The 25,049-nt window shown below is 42.0% G+C and overlaps 1 protein-coding gene across 5 annotated transcripts in view; it reads left to right on the plus strand.

Annotated features, from left to right (window-relative positions):
- The window catches only part of OSBPL3 (oxysterol binding protein like 3), a 176,261-nt gene extending 154,227 nt beyond the window's left edge, over positions 1 to 22,034 (plus strand). For all 5 annotated transcript variants that reach the window (XM_059396712.1, XM_059396713.1, XM_059396714.1 and 2 more), the window contains 7 exons: positions 1,711 to 1,774; positions 5,355 to 5,433; positions 6,792 to 6,936; positions 9,790 to 9,934; positions 13,250 to 13,376; positions 14,563 to 14,685; positions 18,110 to 22,034. In XM_059396712.1, coding sequence (XP_059252695.1) covers positions 1,711 to 1,774; positions 5,355 to 5,433; positions 6,792 to 6,936; positions 9,790 to 9,934; positions 13,250 to 13,376; positions 14,563 to 14,685; positions 18,110 to 18,206 — 780 coding nt within the window. In that variant the 3' untranslated portion in view covers positions 18,207 to 22,034. The remainder of the gene's footprint in view (positions 1 to 1,710; positions 1,775 to 5,354; positions 5,434 to 6,791; positions 6,937 to 9,789; positions 9,935 to 13,249; positions 13,377 to 14,562; positions 14,686 to 18,109) is intronic.
- Positions 22,035 to 25,049: the final 3,015 nt, after the last annotated feature.

The following is a 25,049-nucleotide window of genomic DNA, read 5'->3' on the forward strand; positions in this document are numbered from 1 at the left end:
CTCTCTGTCAAATAAATAAATAAAATCTTTAAAAAAAAAAAAAAGATTTTATTTATTTATTGGACAGACAGAGATCACAAGTAGGCAGAGAGGCAGGCAGAGAAAGAGGAGGAAGCAGGCTCCCTGCTGAGCAGAGAGCCCGATGCAGGGCTCGATTCCAGGCCCCTGGGATCATGACCTGAGCCAAAGACAGAGGCTTTAACCCACTGAGCCACCCAGGTGTTGAGAGGGGCTACATTCTTAAGAGGCCTGTGGGAATGAAAACCATCCAAGGGATAGCAAATTTGCATCTTCTGCCTCATATCAGATCTGGCATTTATATAACCTTGAGACCTGAAAGATACGTGGACTATTGAAATCTTTGTCTCTACTTTTCTTCGGGTCAAGTTGGTAAAGTTGAAATTCCGTCAGTTACATGTGCTTGCGGAACGACTCTAGACTAGCCTATCCTATCCCAGAGTTCTCCACAGAAGGAACAGGCTCATACAGGTGGTTTTCAGACCCTGTTCCTCATTACAGCTGAGGGTCCAGGGCAAGGCGAGTGACTGGAGATGGGTCACCTCCCCACTGAAAACCGCTGATTTACTAAACCTAAAGTGCTGAGGTTTACGTCTGTTTCTTTCCTGTCGGTGTGTTTGGGAAACACTGCTGAATTTTTCTGATGTTGGTCTCTTGGGTAATATACAGACGTTAATTAGACTGGATGCTCTAAATGTAAGATACTTGCTAAGAAGCAGCCCAGTCAGAGAAACTTTGAAAAGCTGCTGACAGCATTTGTCTGGTTTCACTGGTCCTGAACTGTAATTGTTATATGTACACCGCTCACTTGCCTCGAGTTACTAAGGAAATGAGGAAACCCAGCTAGGGAGCTGGGTTTTCTCTTTAACTTCTTCATTAGTGAACAGCACAGAAGTAATGACCCCAGTGACAAAACCCAGAGAAATGTGCAGCAGTCTCCATTGTGGGGAATTCTCTTTCCTGGAACAAAATTACATATCTACTCAAGATTTTTTTTATCTTGACAGAAAATGAATTAGATGTTTTCCTTAGCAGTTGACTAACATTTCTTCAATAATTGCTTGGATCTTTTATATAGAAATATTATTCTTGGGGCGTCTGGGTGGCTCAGTTGGTTAGGTGACTGCCTTCAGCTCAACTCATGATCCTGGAGTCTGATGATCAAGTCCCGCATCGGGCTCCCTGCTGAGCAGGGAGTCTGCTTCTCCTTTGGCCTCTACCCACACACCGTGTGCACGCGCGTTCTCTCTCTCTCATTCTCTCTCTCTCTCTCTCAAATAAATAAATAAAATTTAAAAAAATAAACATTATACTTTTAAAAATTTTCTTGAACCAGTCTTTTTTTTTTTTTTTTTATGATTTTATTTATTTGTTTGAGAGAGACCCTGCTTTTGTTCTTACATCTTTCAAAATGTGTCTCTATACCCAACATTTATCTCTTGGCTGTTTTTCCTGTACTTCGGGAGGCTTCCATGCACCTGATTTCTTCTCAGTCCTCAGCAAGATGAGCAAATTGGGGCTGGCTGTATGAAGAGCGCCCTCTTGAGGACCGATTTGTTGAAGGAAAACTGAAGTTTTCATTCACTTAGACACTGTACACTGTGTCACCTCTCAGGGCAAGGGCGAAGGAATGGATTTCATGAGACACAAAAGTGAACTAATTTTTTGTTTTCTGGCCTTTGTTTCCATCAGGTCAGCCACCATCCACCTATCTCTGCATGTCACGCTGAGTCTGGAAATTTTGTTTTCTGGCAAGGTAATGTGCTCATATATTTGGCCTGCACTGCTTTTTGTAATGTTCTAGAGCTATTTTATTCAAGAACTACTGAAGGTGCTTATGAATATGACAGGTAGGCCCTGGACTTGGGCCTTATTGTATGGATCTACACCACTTGGCATTCTTGCCTGTCACCCCTGAACAATTACCAATACCTGTCTACTTCATAATTAAGGATTCAGGAAGATAATCTGGTTTTTCCCTTAAAACAAAACAAAAAAAATTTCTCCATCTGTGTCTGGGCCACTGCCACTTATTTCTGTAACTTTTTCTCTATTTCCACAGCAGCTTGAAATGCCTTGTGTATTCAAGAGACACTAAATATTTATAGGTATTTATCAGAGTCTAGACAACAGGGTTCTTCTTGCTTTTGAAAAGTTTTGATTTTATTTCTGAACAGTACATTTTAGATTGCTGACTTTTTTTTAGTTTTGCAGTTGTCTCCATTTGTATTTTGGATTTGGGAGGAGGGTGGATTGTTCTGAAGAATAAGTAAGACTGCAAATATTTTCTAAATGGATTAATTAATTTTGTTAACTTATATTTATTCAAAGGGCAAGGAAAATTTGAGCATCCTGGTTTTTCAAACAGTGAGCACACACATCAAACTTTAAAGCATTTTTCTCTGTCAACAGTGATGACACTTGATTTACTCCTTTGCCATTAAAAAAAGCTCCTTCCTCCACCCCAGTTCCCAGCCAACCAGTTTCTTTCTCTGGAGACAATATTACCAGTTTAGGGTACAAGTACTATAGTACTTTTTCTGAATCTTCTAAACTATTAAAGTTTAGAAGTGAAGCTTGATTAGAAACACCTCTAACTTTCACTGAAGATATTATAATTCTTATAATATCTCTAACCTTCTAATTGCTAAATGTCTTTGACCCTGTAAGCCCTTTATTATTTTTTTTAAGTTACGGATAATATGGATTTCCTCCAATTAGTTTCTGTGTGCTCCTTACTTTACATGACAGTTTTCTCCTTGGCCCTCTTCTTTTCTTCCTCATCAGCCTTTTCCTGGGCAATCTCACCTATTCGCATAGGCTCACAACTCCCAAATCTTGCTTTTTAAGCCAATCTGACATTTCTCTACCTTTTAACCAGGTTGTTTAGGCCATTTACATTTATTATCATTATTGATGTAGATGGATTTAAATGTGGCCTCTTAGTATTTGTCATCTGTTTGTTTTATCTGTTCTTTGCTCCCCTTTTTTTCCTGCCTTCTTTTGAACTGAGTACTTTCTACGATTCCATCATATTTCCTTTGTAGACTTCTTAGCTATACCTTTTTGTTTCATTTTTTAGTTATTACTTTAAGCTTTATATTATATATGTTTAATATATCATAAGTCTATCTTCAAGTAATAATATGCCACTTACATATAAGAAACTTATACATATACTTCCATTTCCCCTCTCTTAACATTTGTAACTATTGCAGAAGTAATGTTTATTTATGTATGTTATAAACCCCACAATACATCATTACTGTTTTCACTTTAAACAACAGTTTTCGGGTGCCTGGGTGGCTCAGTGGGTTGAGCCTCTGCCTTGGCCTCAGGTCATGATCTCAGGTCCTGGGATCGAGCTCAGCTTCCCCCCCTCTCTCTGCCTGCCTCTCTGCCTACTTGTGATCTCTTTCTCTGTCAAATAAATAAATAAAATCTTTAAAAAAACAAACACAAAAACAATAATTATCTTTTTTGGGGGGTAACAACTTTATCAAGATGTAATTTGTATATTATACAATTCACTTAATTAAATGGTATATATAATTCAGTAATTTTTAATATATTCACAAGATTTTCCGATTATCATGACAATCAATTTAAGAACATTTTTATCACTCCAGAGGTGCCTAGGTGGCTCAATCAGTTGATCATCTGGCTCTTGATTTTGGCTCATATCATGACGTCAGGGTCATGGGATTGATCCCTATGTTGGGCTCTTATGTTCAGTGTGGGGTATGTTGAGATTCTCTCTCATCCTCTCCCTCTGCCCCTCCCCCTGTTTGAGCTCTATTAATAAATGAATGAATGAACAAATGAATGAACGAAATTCTAAAAAAAAGAGAACATTTTCATCACTCAAAAAAAAAAAAAAAACACCCTTTAGCCAATACCTATTCCCACCACAAATTCCAATTTCCATCGGCCTCTTCCATTCTTAGGCAATCCCTTACCTACATTCTATCTCTATAGATTTGCCTATTCTGGATATTTTATGTAAGTGAAATCATATATATGTGGCTAGGGGCTGCCTGGTCCCAGGCCTATCCCTCTCCTGGTTCATGGCCATGGTCCCCTACTGGCCTCCCTACTTTCACCTTGGCTCCCCCATGGTCTGTGTATTGTCCTGCAGCAGTCTGTGGGATCACCTGTCTATGCCACCCTTTTTCTATCCTTTTTAAAAATTCTATTTCTATTCTACTCTCTCAATTTTAAAGATATTTATTTGAGAGAAAGAAATTGAGAGAGGGAGCAATCATGAGCAGGGGGGAAGGGTAGAAGGAGAAGCATGATCCCTGCTGAGCAGGGAGCCCGATGCGGGACTCGATCCCAGGACCCCAAGATCATGACCTGAGCCAAAGGCAGACAAGCTTAACTGACTGAGCCATGCTCTACTCTCTTCTTCTGTTTTTCTCCTTGTTGGTGCCACCATTTATGCAAGTGAGACAGATATGAAATAACCGACAAATTCTCCCTGTTGTTCAGAATCTGCATCTAATTTGCCAACTAGTTCTGTTTCTACTTCTTTCGGGTTTTGGGATCATTCCCTTCTACTCTGTCCACTACTGTGTTAGTTCACTTTACCCTCACTTACCTCTTGACCAATTACAGCAGCCTTGTAACTTGTCACCTTCCTTCTCATCTCTTATGCTACTGGTCCACTAACTATATTTCTCCCAATTGTCTTTGCAAAGTTCATATATAATCGCATGCATTTTCTGTCTAAAGAAATATCTCATTTCCCCCAAGGCATACATACCAAACTTCTTTGCCTGGCTTCTCGAGTCCATTGTTCTTGTGCTCAATCTGTCTCTCTGCTCTTCTTTCTAAACAATCCAAGACCCAAAGGACAGAAGCACACCCTGTTCTTTTACACCTCTCTCTCTCTTTGGACAAGCTGCCTTCTGCCTTCTGTCACTTTTTCTCTGTCTGGTGAACTCCTGCTTATTCTTCAAAGCCTGATCTAAGTTGCCCCTTCTGATGCTTTCCCCAAGAGTGTTGGTCATTCCTGCTTCTCTGGCTCCATTTAATCATACAATGTACCTAGCTATAGCCTGTGCTTCTCTGTTTGAGCATTACTTGTTTTCACTTTTGTCTGCCTTTCATACCATGAGTTATTCTAAGAGAGGGACTTCATCTATAATTTTAGTTTTCCTGATTCTGTCCCAGATACTCAGTTGATACTTGTATTGAATGAAATGTTATCCTATAATGTAATGGACTTTATTATGGAGAGACTGTTCTATATAGTGATTATTTTTCCAGCCCAAGAATTCTTTGATCTGTGTAGCTTTCCTGCTAGATATGCACTAATTGATATTTCTTTTCAGATGTGAGATGGAAAAACAAATTCTGGGGCAAATCCATGGAAATTGTTCCTATTGGCACAACCCACGTGACTCTGCCAGCGTAAGTTCTTCTGTGGTTGGGAACTGTGTGGAATTTAAGGCCAAGATACAGCTTTAGGAATGGGATTCCCGTTATACCCCATGGTGTTGTTGAGTATGTGGTGTTTTGTTTTGTTTTGTTTTGTTTTGTTTTGTTTTGTTTTATTTACTTAGAGAGAGAGAGAGAAATCTTGAGAGGGGAGAGGGTCAGAGGGAGAAGAAGATTCCTTGCTGAGCAGGGAGCCCGATGTGGGACTCAATCCTGAGACTCCAGGAGCATGACCTGAGCCGAAGGCAGTTGCTCAACCAACTGAGCCACCCAGGCGCCCCTTTTTTTTTTTTTCTTTTAATTGGTTTGACAATAAGTTCAAATGTAGTTCATTTCGACAAGCTCACATTTTCTTTCCTTCCCATGGGAATACTACCTAGAAACCAAAGTTCCCTGAACAGAAGCTTTTTAAAAACTTATTTTTACTTCCTAACAAAATTAGGGATGGTGGTTTTGCTTTAACATCATTGACCTACCTCACTGTCAAAATTCTTTTTAAGAAGAACATCTTGATTCTACAGGGATTACTGACCCTCATTTATTAAGCAAAGTGGCTGCAAGGGTGGCTTCCAGGTTGGGGCCCAACAGGACTCCGATGCTCGCTTACCAGTTGCAGATCCTTGGGCAGGTTCTTTAACCTTCCTGAGCACTCGTTCCCTCATCTACAAAACAGGACCACCTACTCTGTAGGACTGTTGTGAAGATTAAACAGACGATATCTGTAAAGCACTGAAGAAAGTCCTTGGCACAGAGTCTATGCTGTGTTAAGTGTTTGGTCTTATTACCATTATCCTCATAACTGGTATATGACTCTGAAAGTAGTACCTGAATACTTTCTCATCATAAAAAGGTATAAGATATGTGTATATTAAGATTTATATGTAAGATAGTTATGTGTCTCTGCATAGACTGTATACATACACATATGTATATGTGTGGGGGGAGAGAGAGGAGATTGTGAGATCCCCACACCTTCCCCATTGCTCTTTCCATCTCTAGTCTGATGACTTAGACAAGTCACCTCTGGCTCTCAGTTTTCTCCTCTGTCAAAGGAGAGAGTAGGTTTTCCAGGAGATCACCAGCTTCTAGTGAAGTCCCTGACAGCTTCCACAGTGCCCAGCTCTGCCCACCGTGGCCCTCTGTGGCCTGCATGTCTGAGAGCAGAAGCTCAGGCTGCCCAGCACAGCTTAGGTCCTCAGTCAGTGTTGGTTCTGTAAATGAAGGAATGAGTAATTCATCCTGGGACTTTATTTTTTTTAATAGCAATATTTGTTTGCATTTGCTGCTGGCTCTTCTGGGAATTGTTAAGGACACTGTTGCCTCCTTTTTAGCTTCGGAGATCATTTTGAGTGGAACAAGGTGACCTCTTGCATCCATAACATCTTAAGTGGCCAGAGATGGATTGAGCACTATGGAGAGATTGTCATCAAGAACCTGAATGATGACTCCTGCCACTGCAAAGTGAATTTTATCAAGGTAACCCAGGTGGCCTCATGAGGTTGACCCTGGAAAGGCCTTGGCAGAGCTGGGGCCCGAGGGCACAGGGCATCTCAGGGAACTTTCCACCTTCACCTTTGTGCCATCGGGCAAGCAATGCCAGGGGCTCCCCGGTGTCCCCCCTCCCAACCTCTCTCACCTCTATCAGGGCCATGGCCCCTCTGGCCTCCCTTCTTCTACTCATACTTCCTCATGGTCTGTCCTCAAGGCAGTGGCCAGAGGGACACTTTTAAAACATAACTCATCGTGTTACAGTATGGATGAACCTTGAAGACATTATGCTCCATGTAATGAACCAGACATACAAGGACAGATACTGTGTGACCCCACCTGTGAGGTATCTAGAGCAATCACTCGTAGAGACAAAAAATAGAATCGTGATTCCAAGGCCTGGGGAGCTGGAGAATGGGAGTTAGTATTTAATGGACACACAGTTTCAGTTTGGGAAGGTTCTGGAAATATATAATAATGATGATTGCACAACATTGTGAATGAATGTGCGGAATGTCACTGAATTGTATGCTTAGAGATGGTTAAAGTGGTACATTTTGTTATGCATATTTTACTAGGATTTAGAAAAAGAATGTCATGCTGTATATCACAAGAATTCCCCCCCAACTTCCATCTTTCCCAGTATAAAAGCCTGCCTCCTGACATTGGCCCCCAAGGCCCTGTGCGGTATGCACTGCCCCCTCATCCCGATGTTCACACACGTGCACACACATGCACACCTGCACGTATACACACATGTGAACACACACCTACACGTGGTTCTGTGTCCGCACATGCGTGCACGCGTCCACCCACTCCTTTCTCTCCAGTCTCGGCTCCCACCACGCTCCCTCTCTCTTCCTTCCCGACCATCCTCTGACCACACTGGCATTTCTCTCTCCACCTTCTTTTCCTCAGGCCCCTCTCCCCAGACCCTTACATCATCAGCCCAGCCTTGTTAGTCACTTTCTGTCATATCCCCTTTTCTTACAAGTGTTTACTCCCGCCCATAGTTAACTTGCTCACTGTTGGTTTACGTGGGTATTTTCATTTTCAGTCCCAGTACCCTCCTCACTGCCCCTGACTCCGGAAAAGCAAAAGCCTGAGCTAATCTTGCTCACTGCTGTGGGCTGATGTCTGGAAAGGCTCATGAACATTCATAGGGTACATGAACAGATTGGCCAAAGGCGAAAGCAAGGAATAGTCTGCTTACCTTTGCAAGTGCTTTGATTCCCTTAGATTCCTCTTGCCCTTAAAAATTTCATGGGTTTAAAATGGTTTTAAAGGAATATTTGCATTGAATTAAGATGAAAATCCTAAGCAGAGAGATGAGGCTCTAACTGTGGAATTTCACGCAGTACCTCTCGGCACCACTTAGAGCTGCTGGGGGACTCGATGGAGAGCTGGTTGGGGTCTTTCTTATATCCTAGATTTCAGACCAGGATGTAGACAGAGAAAAAGCTAATGATGTTTGGGGTAAAGTAAAAATGAACCTGCCTTGAAAACGTCACGTAGGCTCTCTGCAAAAAGAAGCAAAGGGTGATCTGGGCTAGGGCTCTACGCTCCTGTTCCAGGTGAGGGCCGTGGCTTCTCAGCAGCTCCGCCAAGGAAATGGGCTCGAGTCCCATTTCCACCATCCACTTGGTACTCACACACTCAGGGCCAGAGAATCCATTTCTGTGGCTATGAGAGAAAAGGGAATTAGAATACTGGATGTGCCTCTGGTGTTGGAAGAGAATCTGAAAACAGATGCAACCTTCCCAGTGGAACGCGAGCGCCTTCCCCTGTTGCGTCCCACCATATTGCCAGCATTGGATTTGTCAGGGGCAGCTGTAACAGAAAATCCGACTCCCGCTTCAGAATACACTTAAGAACCTAGACAGTGTTTGTTTCCCTTTTCCTCCATGTTTATGTAAGTCGAGACGTCAGGTCAATGCTTCTGATGTAGCTCTGTGATGCTGCTGTCCCCTGGCCTTCCTCCTGTCTTCCCCATAAGACACAGCATGGGGAAACCAGACCACCAGAATATGACCCCAAAATGCCGCTCAGTTTTACTGGTTTTTTTAACTACGGATTCTGTTTGGGATGAAAATAGCACTAGGAGTTTTGATTTATGAGGTAATGCCTTCCATTCTTTCCTGGGGATTTTTTAGGGCAGGTAACTGGGAGACTGGGGGGAAAAGTCAACTCTAGGGAGTTAGACCCCCCTCTGCTGGCCAGCTTGTGGTACTGTATGAAACCCGCAAGGCTGAGCCGGACTGAGCTGCTCTCAGATCAGGACTGATCCACAGGGGAAACATGGGTCGCATCACGTTCCAGTGGATTGGATGAATAAATCTAGTTTGGGGGAGAAATGTTGTAGAAACAGAAAATGGGTTGCTTTACAAAGGAACCCCCTTTGTTGGTTTGCAAAAGACTGTCTAGTTCCTGTTGAGAAAGAATATATGTGAGTTAATTTTGTCTTAAATTATAATAGAGCCATGGTGACGTCCACGGAACAGCTTCTCCAGACAAGCGGGCTTAGGAGCTAACTATATTACTTGGCTAATGTGTGAGCCCTGAGCCTTTCCTTCTGATGTTGTGTGTAGCAAAAGAAGAGAAAACCTGTATCTCTCACAATGTCGACTGTTGGGTCACAAACTATAAATAAAGGGTTAGATGTTAATTTTTATTAAGTAATTAAAAGTATGATTTTTTTAAAGGCAGAACCCAGAGCTAGCAAATTATATGCAATGTAGAGTCATTCCTATGCTTTTTTTCTCTGGACTTTTTTTTTTCTCTTAGTATCTGACATTAGTTGACTCCAAAGTATTAAATAAATAACTCTCATTGGAATCCTAGGCAAAATACTGGAGCACTAACGCCCGTGAAATTGAAGGCACAGTATTTGACAAGGACGGAAAAGTGGTGCATCGGCTGTTCGGGAAATGGCATGAAAGCATCTACTGTGGGGGATCATCCTCATCCACGTGTGTCTGGAGAGCAAGTCAGTACCCCAGCTAATCAGTCTCGGGCACGGGTTGGTGGGGAGGCACGGCCAGAGTTGCTGTAGACAGGCTGGACTCCATGTCCACCGTCCCAAGTCTCCAGCCTGTACCTGCTTAAATGCTGTTCAAGCAACCAGCCCTTCATTCACTCCCCAGTCCTTTCTCAACCTCATCCTCGTGCTTACCAACAACACCTCAGTTGGCCTGCTAGGTCCTGGTTCTTAATCCCAGAACAAAGCCATTGTTAATCCATGGTCACTTTCTCAGAGGAAGTCTTCCAGGCTACGCACATCACTCTCGTGCCTATCCTGGGCACTGAGAAGGAATGTCAGTGAAGTACAAGAGGTCATCATAGAGTAAGAATAAGTAAAGAAAAAGCAGTTGCTAGACAAGAGTGACCTGGGGCTTCTATAAAAGTTAGGGGCCTCCCAGATTCACCCATTACCATTACCACCGCTGATCTCTCCTGTAATTCTAGAAAATACTGAGCCCTTGAAGTAGCTGTGGGGAGGGCTAGGGAAGCCAAACCTTCACAACATGTCCCCTCAAACATTTTAAAACTTTTGTCCATCTTCTAATCTGATAGGTATATTTCCAAGTGTTGACCATATTATAAACTATTGTTCTGAGATACCAACAGTTGTATGCTTTAGGCTGATCAAAGTAAAACAAAAAAAACATTCTAAGAGTAACTTAAACCATTAGGAGGTGTGCTATTACTTAACAAGTAAGGGATTGGATGGCCCCACAGTGGTTATACAGACAACTTACCTGTGTCAAAAGCACAGACCACTGACGACCCATTCCTCTACTCCCATTATGGCAGTGATGTGTCCCCTCATGGGTGTAAAATATCTATCATGATTCCATATCATATCCCCATGTGACAGGTCACTAAGCAGGAGAGTAGCCAGAATAAAAGAGCTATCTTCTCTTGTAGCCTTTCAGTTTTCAGGAAACCTTTACTGGGATTCCCCAGCAAAGGAGTCACTAAGTTTTGTCAGCCTCAAGTGGGTCCAAATCCATCCAGTCAAGGGCAACTGGGAAGGCAGAAAAGATTCAGATGGGCTTAGATTCACCCCCTAGGCAGAACACAGTGCCACACGAACAGATCAGTTTCCCATTAGCAAGTAAGAAAGGGAAATAACTGTAGGGTAAGCAACCAACAGCGTCATTTTCCCTGGATGGCAGCCATATATAGCATCCACTGTCACAGAGGTAGCCATGAAGCTGGCACGAATTGGCACTAGCGGCCACCTTCCTAACTTTTTAGAAGTTCAGAGAGGCACTCACTGTCCTTTGCTTAAAGTATGTTTTGGAGATGAGAACAACCTTCCTCTCTGGGATGTTAAAGCAACGGCTGGGCTGAGCACGTGGTGGGTGTGGGCTGTACGCTTGCTGTGGTTGCTCACTGACTTTGTGTTTGTGCCTTGACCATGAGCATCTCTGGCCCATCTTCAAGAAGAACCACTGTCTTGACTCTGGTGGTTGGGCTGGATTTGTGAAGGCACAGTAGGAAGCTTTACTACTATTTTCATGACTAGGATGCACAGGACATTAGACTTAAAATTAGACAGAAAGGACTCCCAAGGCTTGAAAAACTGGGTTTGCAGAACAGTGCTTGGAAAGCTTTTGTATTTGTATGTGAGAGCAACTCCTGCTAAGACTAGAAGTGGACTTTATTAGCCTACATTTGATTTACCCAGTATATAAACTTGGTATTTTTAGCTTGATTTTTAGCTGGGATTTAAGTTAGGGCAATACACTTGGATATACACTTGCTATAATGAATACCACAGATCAGGTGGTTTAAACAACAGAAATGTGTTTTCTTGCAGTTCTAGAATCTGGGAAATCAGAGATCAAGGTGCTAGCAAATTTGGGTTGTGGCGAGAGCTTCTTCTTGGCTTGCAGATGGCCGCCTGATCAGGGCTATACCCTTTGGACCTTATTTAACCTTAATTACGTTCTTAGGCTCCTTCTCCAAATATAGCCATACGAAGGGGTAGGGCTTCAACATAAGAATTTTGAAAGGATACAAACGTTCAGCCCATGACACTGCCCCTGGGCCCCCCCAAACCTCACCTTTCTTACATGTCAAATATTCCATCTTAACAGCCCCCCAAATCTCAACTCATTCCAGCATCAACTCTAAAAGTCTAAAATCCAAATTCTTAACTAGATATTATCTAAATCAGGTACAGGTGAGACATGAGGTCTAATTCTCCAGCCTCTCCAGCTCTGAACCCATGAAACAAAAATGTGCTTCCATATAATGACAGGACACCCATAGGATAGACATTCCCATTCCAAAAAGGAGAGAGAGGAAAGAAGAAAGGGGCGATGGCTACCGGGTAAGTCCCAAACCCAGTAAGAAAAATGCCATTAGATACTAAGACAGCAGATGATACTTTTTGGCTTGATGCCCCACCCTCTGGATGCATGGGGGCAGTGGCTCTGCTCCCAAGGCCCCCAAGGCTCTGGGTGGTGGCAGCAAGGCAGGTCAGAACTTCTGCGGTAGCCCCGCCCTTTGAAAGGTGGAGGCTGCCTTCCCCCCTGGGCCTGTGTAGTCTGGACCTGTGGTGGGAAGGGCAGCCGAGAGGTTCTCTGAATCACCTTTGCGTGTTCTTCCCTTTGCTTGAATGATAACACACATTTGCGGCTGGAGAGAGCGAGGGTCCCATCCTGTAGAATGCCAGCCGGCCAGCAGCCTTACTTCCTTTGGTCCCATATTCTCTGTGCCCTTCACCTCAGGCAGCATTTCTGCTGGTGTAATCCCATGTTTATTCCTGGCTTTTGCTGAACTAGATTTAAATTTAAATGTGTAAGATTTAGAGGGAAAGAGTTGGTAGAAAGAAGGGCAGGCATGTAAGAAAAGAATAACCTTGACCGCTTGCTAGGGCTTCAACACTATTCTAGGAACTAGCCAGAGTTCCAGGAGGATTTGACATCTCTTAAATGAAAAATGGATTCTCCAGAATCAGAGTCTTGTTAGTCAGGAAAAAAACAGACCCAGAGTTCTTTTTAACATGTTTATTTTTGTAAGATTATTTTTATAGCTTACACAGTATAAAAACTTCATGGCGTTACATAAATTCCCTATATGACCACACAAAAGAGGTCTTATCCTTGTAGGTAGAAGAAAACTTCTAGAGAAAAAGATTTATAGAGGAACATTCACCATCAGTTTGTTAGCCAGGATTTAGAGCTGAGAGAGAAAAATTATAGCTGGTCTGGGATGAAAAAGAGGCAGGAATTAAGATGTAATGTAGATGAAAGGCAACTTAGAGATGAATGATTTCTTTTTCTTTTAGATCCCATGCCAAAAGGCTACGAGCAATATTATGGCTTCACACAGTTTGCCCTGGAATTAAATGAAATGGATCCATTATCAAAGTCTTTATTACCACCTACGGACACTCGATTTAGGCCAGACCAAAGGTAAGCACTTTGTAAAAGATCTGTATCCCCAGAGATGTAAAACTCGTTGGGAAAAGTCTTACTGACAACTCCCACCCCACCAGAGGCGCCCAAGAGAGACAAATGTCATCAGGAGTCGAGGCCCAGGGGGCCTTGAAGCACTCAGGTCATGAAAGGAAGGGACCCAGGTCATTGCTCAGTAGCACCTTATTTCAATTGATTGAAATCTCCAAACATGTGTTAATTTTTAAGAGTTCTATTGCACACAACAAGACAGAACTTACTGTATATCTGGAAGAGTGAGAAGCACCCAGCTCCCTTACCCCTCAGATTTCACTTATTTGGCACATAAAAATCTAACTTCTGATCCTGTGTTTGCTGGCAATATGCTGTGTAAACCTTCTTAGTCTCAGTTTCTTAATCTGTAAAATGGAAACTATTCTCTGTCCTTGGGCCTATTTAAGACTCAAGACCCAGAAAGGAAAAAAAAATTATATATTTGACTTTATTTTAGGAAAAAAATCCTTCTTCGTGGCAAAGTAAAAAAAAAAAAAAACAGTGTGTCTATATATATACACACACACACACATAAGTATATACGTACATATACACACATATGTATATATGTTTAATATTTTATATATTTTTATATATGTGTATATACATATATATACATACCAAGAATTAAATAGTTAAATGACAAACAGAAATGTGTATTTACAATTCATTTAATGAATTGGTTCCAGAAATCAAGATGAACTCATTAAAAAAATGGACATCGGAAAATGAACCGTTCACAAAACAGGAAATGCAGCTCTCAAACATATGAATAGGTGCTCAGTGTCCCTGAAAGAAAGGCATATTTTTAAAAACATGTTGACCTATGAATTCATAACCTACCAGCTAGCAGAGATTCAACAGTCTGATGGGCTCCAAGGCTCCCACGGAAGGGCGTGGTGAGGAAGCTGGTGGGATAAGGGATGGGGATGAAAGCGACAGATTCCTTCTTAGAGATACAATTTTTTGAACCTTGTATGAATCACCAATTCCACAAAGAGTATCTTCCCTAACTACTGCAAAATACTGCTTTTAGGCTTGGAGAGGGATCTTACAGGTAGGGAATCTCCAGTTCTGGACCCATCATTCTAGTAGTCATGATGACGGTGTTATCCTGGAACCTGCGTGTTTCCCCCCCTTCCTGCCCCAGGTTCCTGGAGGAAGGGAACATAGAAGAAGCTGAAATACAAAAGCAGAGGATCGAACAGCTGCAGAGAGAAAGGCGGCGGGTCTTAGAAGAAAACTGCGTGGAGCACCAGCCGCGGTTTTTCAGGTGTGCACGCCCAGCACGGGGGCTCATAGGGACTGGTGACCCTGGAGGCTTCTATAGGAGGAAAGAGGACAAGAGTGTCCCCTCCCCAAATGTGAGCGTTCTTGGTGTCTTTCTTGCTCCAGAGGCCTAAAACCTCTCCTCTGGAACACGGAACGTGCAAGTGGTCTAATGCTCGGTTTGCAGAAGTTCCAAAAACACTCCAGTTTGGATTTGGGACACTTACTCTTCCTTTGAAAGTAACTTGCCATGAAAGGACTTGTTAAAAGTAGACTCCAGGATTTAGAAGGGCATCAGAAAGCATCAGCTCTTCACCCCCTCTTTCTTATTACCTGAGAAGAAACAGGGGCCCGGGGAACATAGGGGCTCTACGGAAGGCCCCAGGGAGATGCCCCAGGCTGGGGTCTAGCCTTCCTGCCTACATGCCAGGGCTGTGTATGGCCATAGGGGCTTTTTTGTTTGTTCATTAAAAAAATAAACAAACCGGGCCCATGCAGCAGAGGCTTGCCCTGCCCATTCCACCCCAGTCTTATTTTCAGAGCAGCCTGGGTTTTACTGTTTAGTTTGTTGTTGTTGTTGTCATTATGTTTTAATGGACAATAGGAGTTAGCTACTAATCTTACAGCAGCAGTAGTAGCAATTAAGTAACTGTATATTCCAAAATAGCAAAATAGCAGAAGAGCAGCAAGTAACGTTTCATCCCCAAAATATAATGCTTTTTTACGTTTTTAGAGTCATTGTGGATTTTGTCAGGTGCCTTCTGATCATTTCCACCAACTCAGGTTACAAGCAAATGAAAATCATTCAACTGGCCAGAGTTTCATCCCAAAATATTCAGAACTTTGTTTATATATTTCATTTATCTTTATTATTTTGTTTATTGTCAATTAGCCAGCATATAGTACATCATTAGTTTTTGATGTAATGTTCAATGATTCATCAGTTGCATTTAAATATTTTAAAAACAAGACTCCTTTAACTATTTCTTTTAAAGACAACAGATAGATAAAGGGATAGATGAAAATAAACAAACAAACCTCTTTTTTTATTTTGATCTATTGACTTCCTGACCAGTTGATAGATATTCACAAATACCCTTAAGTAGGCCAGTTCTCTTTTTTCTTTCATAAGTCACCCAGTGTCATTTTTAAACCAGGGAAATCTACATTTATAAAGATGTTCACTGCCCTGTTTTTTAGGATCATTAAAGCTTGCAAGTAACTAAGTTGTCTCAAGAACTAGGGAGGGAGAGGCATCGATTCCATCTATGTGAAAGCATCAGAAGTGACTTCATAAAGGCTGTGGAGCTCTGTGGAAAATGAATTAACATTTAAATGTAAAATACAAAACCTTACCTAGGCTGTGGTGGCCACCGTCTAGAATGGAACTTGAAAGGACGGAACACAGCTGCAGCCGCCTGGCCACGGCTCTTTCTCCTCTGGATAGTCTGGGAAAGTGTCAGAGTATCAGATGTGCCAAATAAGGGGCTGGAGAGGAGGCAAGAACACTGAGCCATAGTGGTCCTAGCACAGAGGTGACCGAGAGGCACGTGGCAACAAGGAAAGCGTCAGGAATTCCATGTGGAAACTACAGTTGGGACAAGCCGGGCTCCTCTGTGTCACAGTAAAGTGTCTGCTAGGCAGACTGGCTCAGTTTAGACACATCCCTTTATCAGAAGAGGGAAACCAGTGTGACAAAAATCTATGTCCCCAAGAGTGTAGGAAAACAGGCAGTCTCTCCCCTTTTGCTTCGTAAAACATGAAATATCAGACAAAGTTAGAAATACATGCAACCTTTGACATAGCAGTTCCATTTACAGGAATTTTCAATGTGACTGTACTCATGTGCATACAAAATTACATATTGTTGCAGGCCTACCTTCTTATTATTAACATATGTCTGGGATAGCTAGAGATTTAAACAACCTCCTAAAAGCTCACCAGTAAGCTACCTGTTAAATTGTGGTCCATTTCTACAATGGAATATCATGCAACTGTTTAAAATCAGGATTCCTTATGGCCAGAGTCACCAGATGTTTCCTATAAAAGATAAATGGTAAATATTGTTAGCTTTGCAGGCTGTAAGGTCTTTTTTTTCCTCTTTAAGATTTTATTTCTTTATTTGACAGAGACAGAGAGAGGGAACACAAGCAGGGGGAGTGTGAGAGGGAGAAGCAGGCTTCCCGCTGAACAGGCATCCCAATGTGGGGCTCCATCCCAAGACCCTGGGGTCGTGACCCGAGCTGAAGGCAGACGCTTAATGACTGAGCCACCCAGGTGCCCCTTCAGGCTGTAGGGTCATAGTAGTATCTGCCCAAGCCCCCTGCACAGCATAAAAAGCAGCCATAGACAATAGTTAAGTGAATGGATGTGGATGTGGTGGTGTTCCAGTAAAAAGGGATTAAGATTAAAGGGGATCTAAGTATAAAAAAATCACAGAGATGAAAAACAGCACAAGCAAGATAGTCAATAATATTGTAATACTGTATGGTGGCAGATGTCCAGTGGTGACCACTGATAGAAGGACATGTATAGAATTGTTGACTCAATATGTTGTATACCTAAAACTAATAAAACATTGTGTATTAATTCTACTTCAATTTTTAAAAACCAATAATACAAAGATAGGCAGAAGGCAGGATGTGGCCCTTGGGCTATAGCTTGCTGACCTTATTGTGACAATGGAAAATGATCTCCAGTAGATATTGTTCTGTCAAAGTCTCAAGGGGTGGGACGCCATACAGGGCTGTCTTTGTGTAAAAAATGGGAGGCGTGGAGTGTGCACGGGTATGCATGTACGCTCAGACATGCGTGAAATCTCTCTGAAAGAATGAAGCTTATAAGAGCATTGCCTCTGAAGAAAAAGGACTAGGAGTCTAGGAGATGGGAATAGAAAGAAGACTTTTAGCTATCCACCCCTTTGGACCTTAGGAATTTTTATCTATTTAATATATTTTCTAGTCAAATAATAGTGAACCAAGGCTGTGCTCTCCTCACTCTTATGTCTTCCAATTCCTTTTGTTTTTAATGTCAACTTAGAACTTGCTGTGAACAACCCAGCTGATTCCTAGCTTTTATATAGTCACACCCAACATGGTGGCCATCATCCCAGCCGTGTTTTATACACTGACAACTCTTCCCTTATCCATGTTTCTCTCAGAAGCACCATTTGTCATAGCCTGTAAGTTTGAGAAACGCAAGTCAGGAGTAACAAAATGGTTTCCAAGCTTCCTGGTCCCTCACGGTCCCCAAAGGAGACTGTCAGGGATATTGTGTGCCCATGAGAATGACAGCCAGGCCCCTGGGTGGTGGTGGTGGGGGGGGGGAATATGGGGGAGATGCAGACGGGGAGATGGGGAGAGGGAAAGAGAAAGAGAGAATATGACAATATTTTCTATAGCTTTCAAGAAATTCTTTTACCTTCACAGGAAATCCAGTGATGACTCCTGGGTGAGCAATGGCACCTATTTGGAACTTAGAAAAGATCTCGGTTTTTCCAAACTGGACCATCCTGTCTTATGGTGAAAAAGGAAAGAAGAATGATACATCCTTATACTTATCCTGCATTTGCTTTCTGAAGCCACAAACCTGTGTCTATGTATTTAGAAGAAGAAATTATCTAGAATGATCACCTGTGCTTAGCTTAGCATTGTAAGTAGTAAAGTATGTCTTTTCTTCAATAGGTTTCTTTACAATTTCAAATGTTATCACAATTGTTTATATGAATGTAGAACACCTTGATAGTTCATTTTATATATAAACTATTTAATAAAAATGCAAGATTGAATGTTAATGTGTGGGTTAAAAAAGAAGCTTTAACACTAATTTTCCAAAGGTTAGGAAAATTCAAATTAAATTTATGCCTTATAAAATTGTGTTGGAGACAAAAATTTATCCAGGTGCATTAAGAAATATGAATACCCAAGGTTACTCACTCATGCATAAGCTACCCGAGTTTAATTTGGTAACTCGGATCTCTTTTTGGCTCCAGTGGCTCTGGAATGGCTGGTAGGAAACAATTCTGCTGGTGCTGGAGTCTGAAGAATATTTGCATTTGCATTTTGGTGGTTGGCAGGATGGTACAAGAGTAGTGGAATGTATGTTTTTAATATCGAACAGATACGGCGCCTTCCTGAAGAGGAGGAAGCATTTGAGCTCATCCCTCCCTAGAGGTGTATTGCCTTCTTTGCAAAATTGTACCCTGTTATGCAGAGAAATTGTCATCAATCTGAGACATTCCCATTAATTAAATGCTATAGTGGCATCCCAGAGACATGGTAGGAAATTTCTCCTTAGTGAGAACTGAACTCTTGACAAGTTAAACTATTTTCTGCTTCCCACCCCCACCCCTGGGTTCCTCACCCTTTACCATAGCTCTGTGGAGTATGGGATGTTCCAGTTTAGCCTAAAACATACAGTGCATTCCACACAACAGTTTGACTTTCTAAAAGTTTAGCAAAATATTGGATTATTTTAAATAATGCATTTTTCTTAAATACTGTTTTGATATTTTCTACCTCTTAATAACACCATATTTTAGATCTTGTATAAAAAGTTTGACCATCTGCCTTATAGACAATGTAGAGAATTGATGTTCTTCTTTGTGTTGTGTTCTGATAAAGCTTTGTCTTACCTCTTTCCTACACTTTCCTTTTACTCATTTTACTCTTCTGTGAGTTTTGCAGCAGTCTTGAATAATACAGATTACAACTACTAAAAGGGGAAACTTTGTCTTTTTAAATATGTTACTTTGATGTACAATAATACAATTTGTGCAGTAGTTGAAGTGTGTTATCAAAGCAAAGCCAACTTCTGCCCAGATTACATTAAAACCAAAGCCTAATTTTTAAGCCTTTTAGTCTAATGTCCATAACAATCCTATGGAATATCAAGTGTAATGGTGTAGTAAAAAGATTTCTTCCAGAAAACGCTTACAGATAATTAAATAATTTCAGAGCGTGTAGAATTCTGTGAACGAAAAGTAGAATAAGTGATGGGAAAAAAAGAATGCATTATTTTTTCCAGTGTCACACCAAATAAACAAGTAGTTGGACAGCATTGCATTTTCAAAATGGAGTTATTTAAAGTGGGTCAGTAGCCTTTTGGACTCTGCAAGTGATTAGCATTTAAAAACAATAAATGGCTCATTAAATATTACATTCGTTCCTTCCATATTAGGAAATCAAGATGAATACAATGTGAATATCATTTCCATTTCTAAGCAGTTTAGATGACACAGTCCAATTCTTTGGCATATGTGCTTTGTTCTTTTCTTTTCAAGCATGTATCCGAATTCTCCTCACACACAGGAAGAAGCATTCTGTAGATTTAAGGAGACTCAAGGGAAAACCAGATCTAGTTTTCACATTATGAAGGAAAATGCAGACTTTGAGCAATACTGACTACTAAATAGGCCTCCTCCGGAAGCTCGCTCAAAAAAGACCAAAACAAAACAAAAACCCACCACAAGAAAAGCAAGACAGGCAGCCTGAATGTCTGTAGCTTTGTCATACAGTATCTGGAAATGTTTTAATTCTCCCGCTATTTCAATTGATCTTATGCTTTATTTTGGAATCACAAGCATAAATACCACCTTGGTAGTCATCTTATTTGAGATGCAAGTGGAGATAAATTAGAATAGGATATGGAACCATGTGCAAATTTAAAAAGCTACTGGTCAGGTGCCTCGTTAGCACAACAGGTAGCGCGTCAGTCTCATAAAAAGCTACTGATCAGGAGTACCAGCCCTATAAAGGGCGTTCCTAAAATTTAAATAGCTTAGTGGTGCATCCTGTTATTATAGTCTTAAAACTACCTTGAAGGGGAAATGGTTTCTTTTCTCCTTCAGTCCCTTTTCTCCATAGCACCTCCCCATCTCATCTGTAGCTCAAGGGCTTTTGCTATTTTTAAGGCAAAGAAAAGAGAAACGTGTTGTTCTTTGGGAAGAATGAGGGTAGAATTCAGCTTTCTGGACTTTGAAAATCCCAATCCAATAATTGTGATCACCGTGCCATCTGAGATACCTGCTTTAACCTCCATATTCTTCCTGATTATTCTATCCCAAATTGATGGTGAATTACATATGTATTCTTGAAAATGGAATTCTGGGCAGTTGTACTTCTGCCTGTACTTCTGTACTTCTGACCTTGTACTTCGGATGTGCCTGTGGCCACTATCGATTACCCCAAGCTGCAGGAGATCCTTCTGGAAGAGTCCAGCAGTGGCCTGACAGCAGATCAGTCCGGTGTGGCCTGACAGCAGATCCCTTCGGCGGCAGGCCCCAGAGCAGAGGCCGGTATTACCCTGAGTCAAATGTAATCATCGGAATCCCACTGAGGCTCTCCCAGCCCTTCACCCCCCAAGAAGTCAGTCTGGTTCCGGGACTAACTGAACAGCCGAGTTCACTTTAGGACAACAGTCCAGTTCTCCATCAAGTCGCTAGAGTGCCCCAACAGCCCACAGTCTTTGTGTGCTTCCCATGGGACTCTCTGGAAGAGAAAAATACACAAGCTAAAAAAGAAAAACAACAAAACAAAACAAAAAAACCTCTTCATGTTTACTTCATTTGAGCTGCTGCTTTTCTTATATTCTCCTTTTAATTACTTCCAGTAAATCACGTGCTTGGGCTTCAAGGACTGTCCCTCATCCGTTATTTTCCAGATTTACGATGAGTGGTCTTGTTCTGCTATAAGCAGTCTCCACCCTGAAAGAAAAGAATTAAGTTTTTATTTGGCAATTGAACCTTGCTGTAGGCCTACAACATATTCAATGAGTTATATTATGCCCTCAAGCTATCATAGAATTTTCTCCGACCTTTTAGTTGTGAGTAGGAGCAATAAAGTTGTTGTTCTTATGATGTTAGGAGTAATAGTTCCAATGTATTAGCATAATTTATTTGAATGTCTTTAATTTTGATATTAACATGGGCATAAATCTATTTTTGCTACCAGATGATAGCTATTTTCATGCGTTAAACTTCCCTCTGCATTGTATAAATCTGTTACTTGCTGTTAGTCTTTATTTTTCTGTGTTGGAAATATTTATCACAGGAGTATCTATAAATCATGACAAAATCCAAAACATTTTCTGAGACCTTTGTTGTGCGTTACATAATGATAAGTTGCAAATTTATTTTATTCATGATGATTTTATCTTCCTCGATTACCTTCAGAGGATACTATTTTTTTTAAAGAATATCTGTAAATCTTCTATCTAGCTGTGTATAAGATTATTTTCTGCTTACATCCCACCCTTCCACTCATATACCCGGTTCTCCCCAAAACGTTTGTGCTAATTTGTTTATCCCCCTCATATAGCTTAGTTGATGGTGAATAAATAACATGGAAAAAGGGCCATCTTTGTCTTTGTTTTTCCAGGTTAATGAGTATTGGTGGCTGCTGAAGGGGAGCAAGACTCTAAAGTAGGGTTATCTAGAAATACGCCTGGTTATCTAAAGTGATAGAGAGGGGCGCCGGGGTGACTCAGTCTTTGGACACCTGCCTTCTGCTTGGGTCATGATTCCAGGGTCCTGGGATGGAGTCCCATATCCAGCTCTCTGCCCAGCAGAAGGACAGCTTCTCCCTCTCCCATTCGCCCTGCTTCCCTCTCTCACCATCTCTCTCTCTCTCTCTGTCAGATTAAAAGGTCCCCCAATAATGGGTCCGTGATTAAAGGAGTGAGACTGATACAAAACGAAGGTCAAGCAAAGCTTTATTCCGCACCAAGCATCAAGAATCAAACCGAACGTTCGGGGCTGCGCCTCTTACAGAGAGGGCGACCTCTCTCTGCTTTATAGACTAGCTTTTGAGGGCAAAGGCCATGTGGTTGGGCATGGCCATGCACAGGTGGCCAATGAAACTGTAACACACAGAGAAAGCTGCACAGTCATGCTAGGTCACACATAAGTGACCAATTGAATTACAGTTTACCCTAGTAGCTATTTGAACTAGCCTATCACCTTGGTCAGAATTGGCACCCAAAGGGGGAGCCCATACTCCTTGGTAACTAGGGAGACAGTATGTACTCCCCCACTGATTGGATGTCTCCAAGGATGGTCTGACCCACCCTTGTATTTGGGCTTTGTTACCTGGGACTGGTTTCCGGGACTTGTTTTTAAGTAAGTCCCCTGGGGGAAGGGGGGCAGGGACAGTTTAAATTTTACTGCATAAACAACAAAATGACTGTTTAATCCAAGATGGAATCGCTCTGGCTAAATAGGCCCTTACAAGATAAATAAATAATCTTTTAAAAAAATAATAATAAAGTGATAAAGATATGAAGTAAGAATACCCTGGGACATAAACTGGAAAGCCATAAAATTGCCATAATACAAATGTAGGTCCCTCAGCCCTTAGGAGGAGGGACCTGAGGCAGCCAGAGCCCCCAAACAGCCCCCAAGGAACTCCCTGTGTTTACCCCAGGACATTATGGAAAGAGGGTGCTCTGTGTGCCTTAACATGAAAAAGGAAACTGCTGACTGCTCTTACCAATTTAATGGCCCTTATGAATGACTGACTCATCTCCTCCTCCCATATGCAAGTTGTGTCCTTTGCAATGCCTGGAACATTCTTAACCTTCACTAAACACCCATCTGGTTCATTGACATTATTTATCATGGTACACAGGATGCTGGGTCCCAGTATTAAGGTCATAAACTCACATCTCTGTATCTCTAAGAACACTTAAAGAGACAACCAAAAGCAATTTATGAAACTTGATTGGATCGCGGCTTAAAAGAAAAGAAAAATAATTTTCTTTTCCTTCACTGATTATTTTGAAAATAATCAGTGAAATTTGCATAGAAACATAATGAAATTCTTTCCAATTTTCAATATGTGTTGTTGATACTGCCTGTTGATCTGAATCAAATCTGCCGTCAGAGGAGGACCATTTTCCAACATTATTAAGAATAACGGGTTATGAACACTAAAGAAAATCTTAACAAGCAACCAACCTCAGAATACTTTAACATGGTAGCCATTGCTGAAATACGTCTTCAAGCATCCTAAGGTGTCAACTTTGAGGAGGCAATCAAATTTGGAGGTACGGGTTCTAGGCCATTGGTTTTACAAACTCAGTCATACAATTTTCCAGTCATACTGATAAAGGGAAGGCAAGCTGAGGACAAGGCAGAAGCTGACACCCCACAACACCCCCTCCCCGCCCCCGGCCATGGGATTTAAGTGGCATTCCTCAGGTACTCCTGGCTACCCTAAGGAAAAACAAATAGTTAACTTACAGAGATCCCAATCCTGAAAGGCAGGAGTCTTCCTTCAGTTTACAAAAGTCTTAGCAATCTACAAGATGGTCTAGCTTCTGGAAGGGAATGTACATACAGTTCAATGTCCTTATAATCTGCAGCTGATTGACTGATACTTGAAGCCCAGAGAGCGCAATGTTCCTCTAGGAAGCTCCCAACTGTCTCACTGTTCATGCCTGACTAGAAGAAAAAACAACCTTAACTTGACAATGGTAGGTCCTCTTTAGCATGTGAAAGTTCTTTTGAAACCTCCCTCTCCCTTACCTCCTCCAACCCTGTAGTATATAATCAGCCACCCTCCTGGGGCAGCAGCTCTTTCTACCCACGGGTCCTATCCCCATGCTTTAATAACCCCCATTTTGCACCATAGATGTCTTAAGAATTCTTTCTTGGCCTGGGGTGGGTGGAGCGCCTGGGTGGCTCATTGTTAAGCGTCTGCCTACCGCTCAGGTCATGATCCCAGTAGATCAAGCCCCGCATGGGGCTCCCTGCTTGGCGGGGAGACTGTTTCTCCTCCCACTCCCCTTGCTTCTGTACCGTCTCTCATTGTGTCTCTCTGTGTCAAATAAATAAATAAAATTTTAAAAAAACAAAAAGAATTCTTTCTTGGCCATAGGCTCCAGACCTCACCCCACCCAACCTCACCTATACTCCAAAACCCCATCAATACCTTGGAATACCAGCACTAATGTGACTGATGGCCGCCATAACCCACAAGTCCGGACATCACCGTCCCCCTCCACACCCAGACAAGGGTTTCTTTTCATGGACTTAGTAGTTGGGGTCCCTGCAGGAAACAGAACCTAATTCTGGTAGTTCAAGAGAGGAAAATGAAGGGGCTACTTGGCTGGGGGAAGGCATATCAGCAAAGCAGGAAGTTGTTAGCACAGCCGGAAGTAGCTGGAGCTTCAAAGAGGGGAAGGGCCATTGGGAGCTGTAGTGGAGGTCCACCCAGTCTCTGCTAGAAAATCCAGCCCAGAGGAAGGAGGAAATATCCCAATCTCTGTCTCCTCCGTCCTTCACCCTGGTGGCCAAACCCAAGTAAGCCTCAAACTCACCTACCACCACACTCCCCCTGTTCTTGGAGCTCAGCCCCCAGGGCGGTTGGG

The sequence above is a fragment of the Mustela nigripes genome, chromosome 4 (genome assembly GCF_022355385.1).
Source record: "Mustela nigripes isolate SB6536 chromosome 4, MUSNIG.SB6536, whole genome shotgun sequence".
Classification (NCBI taxonomy): domain Eukaryota; kingdom Metazoa; phylum Chordata; class Mammalia; order Carnivora; family Mustelidae; genus Mustela; species Mustela nigripes.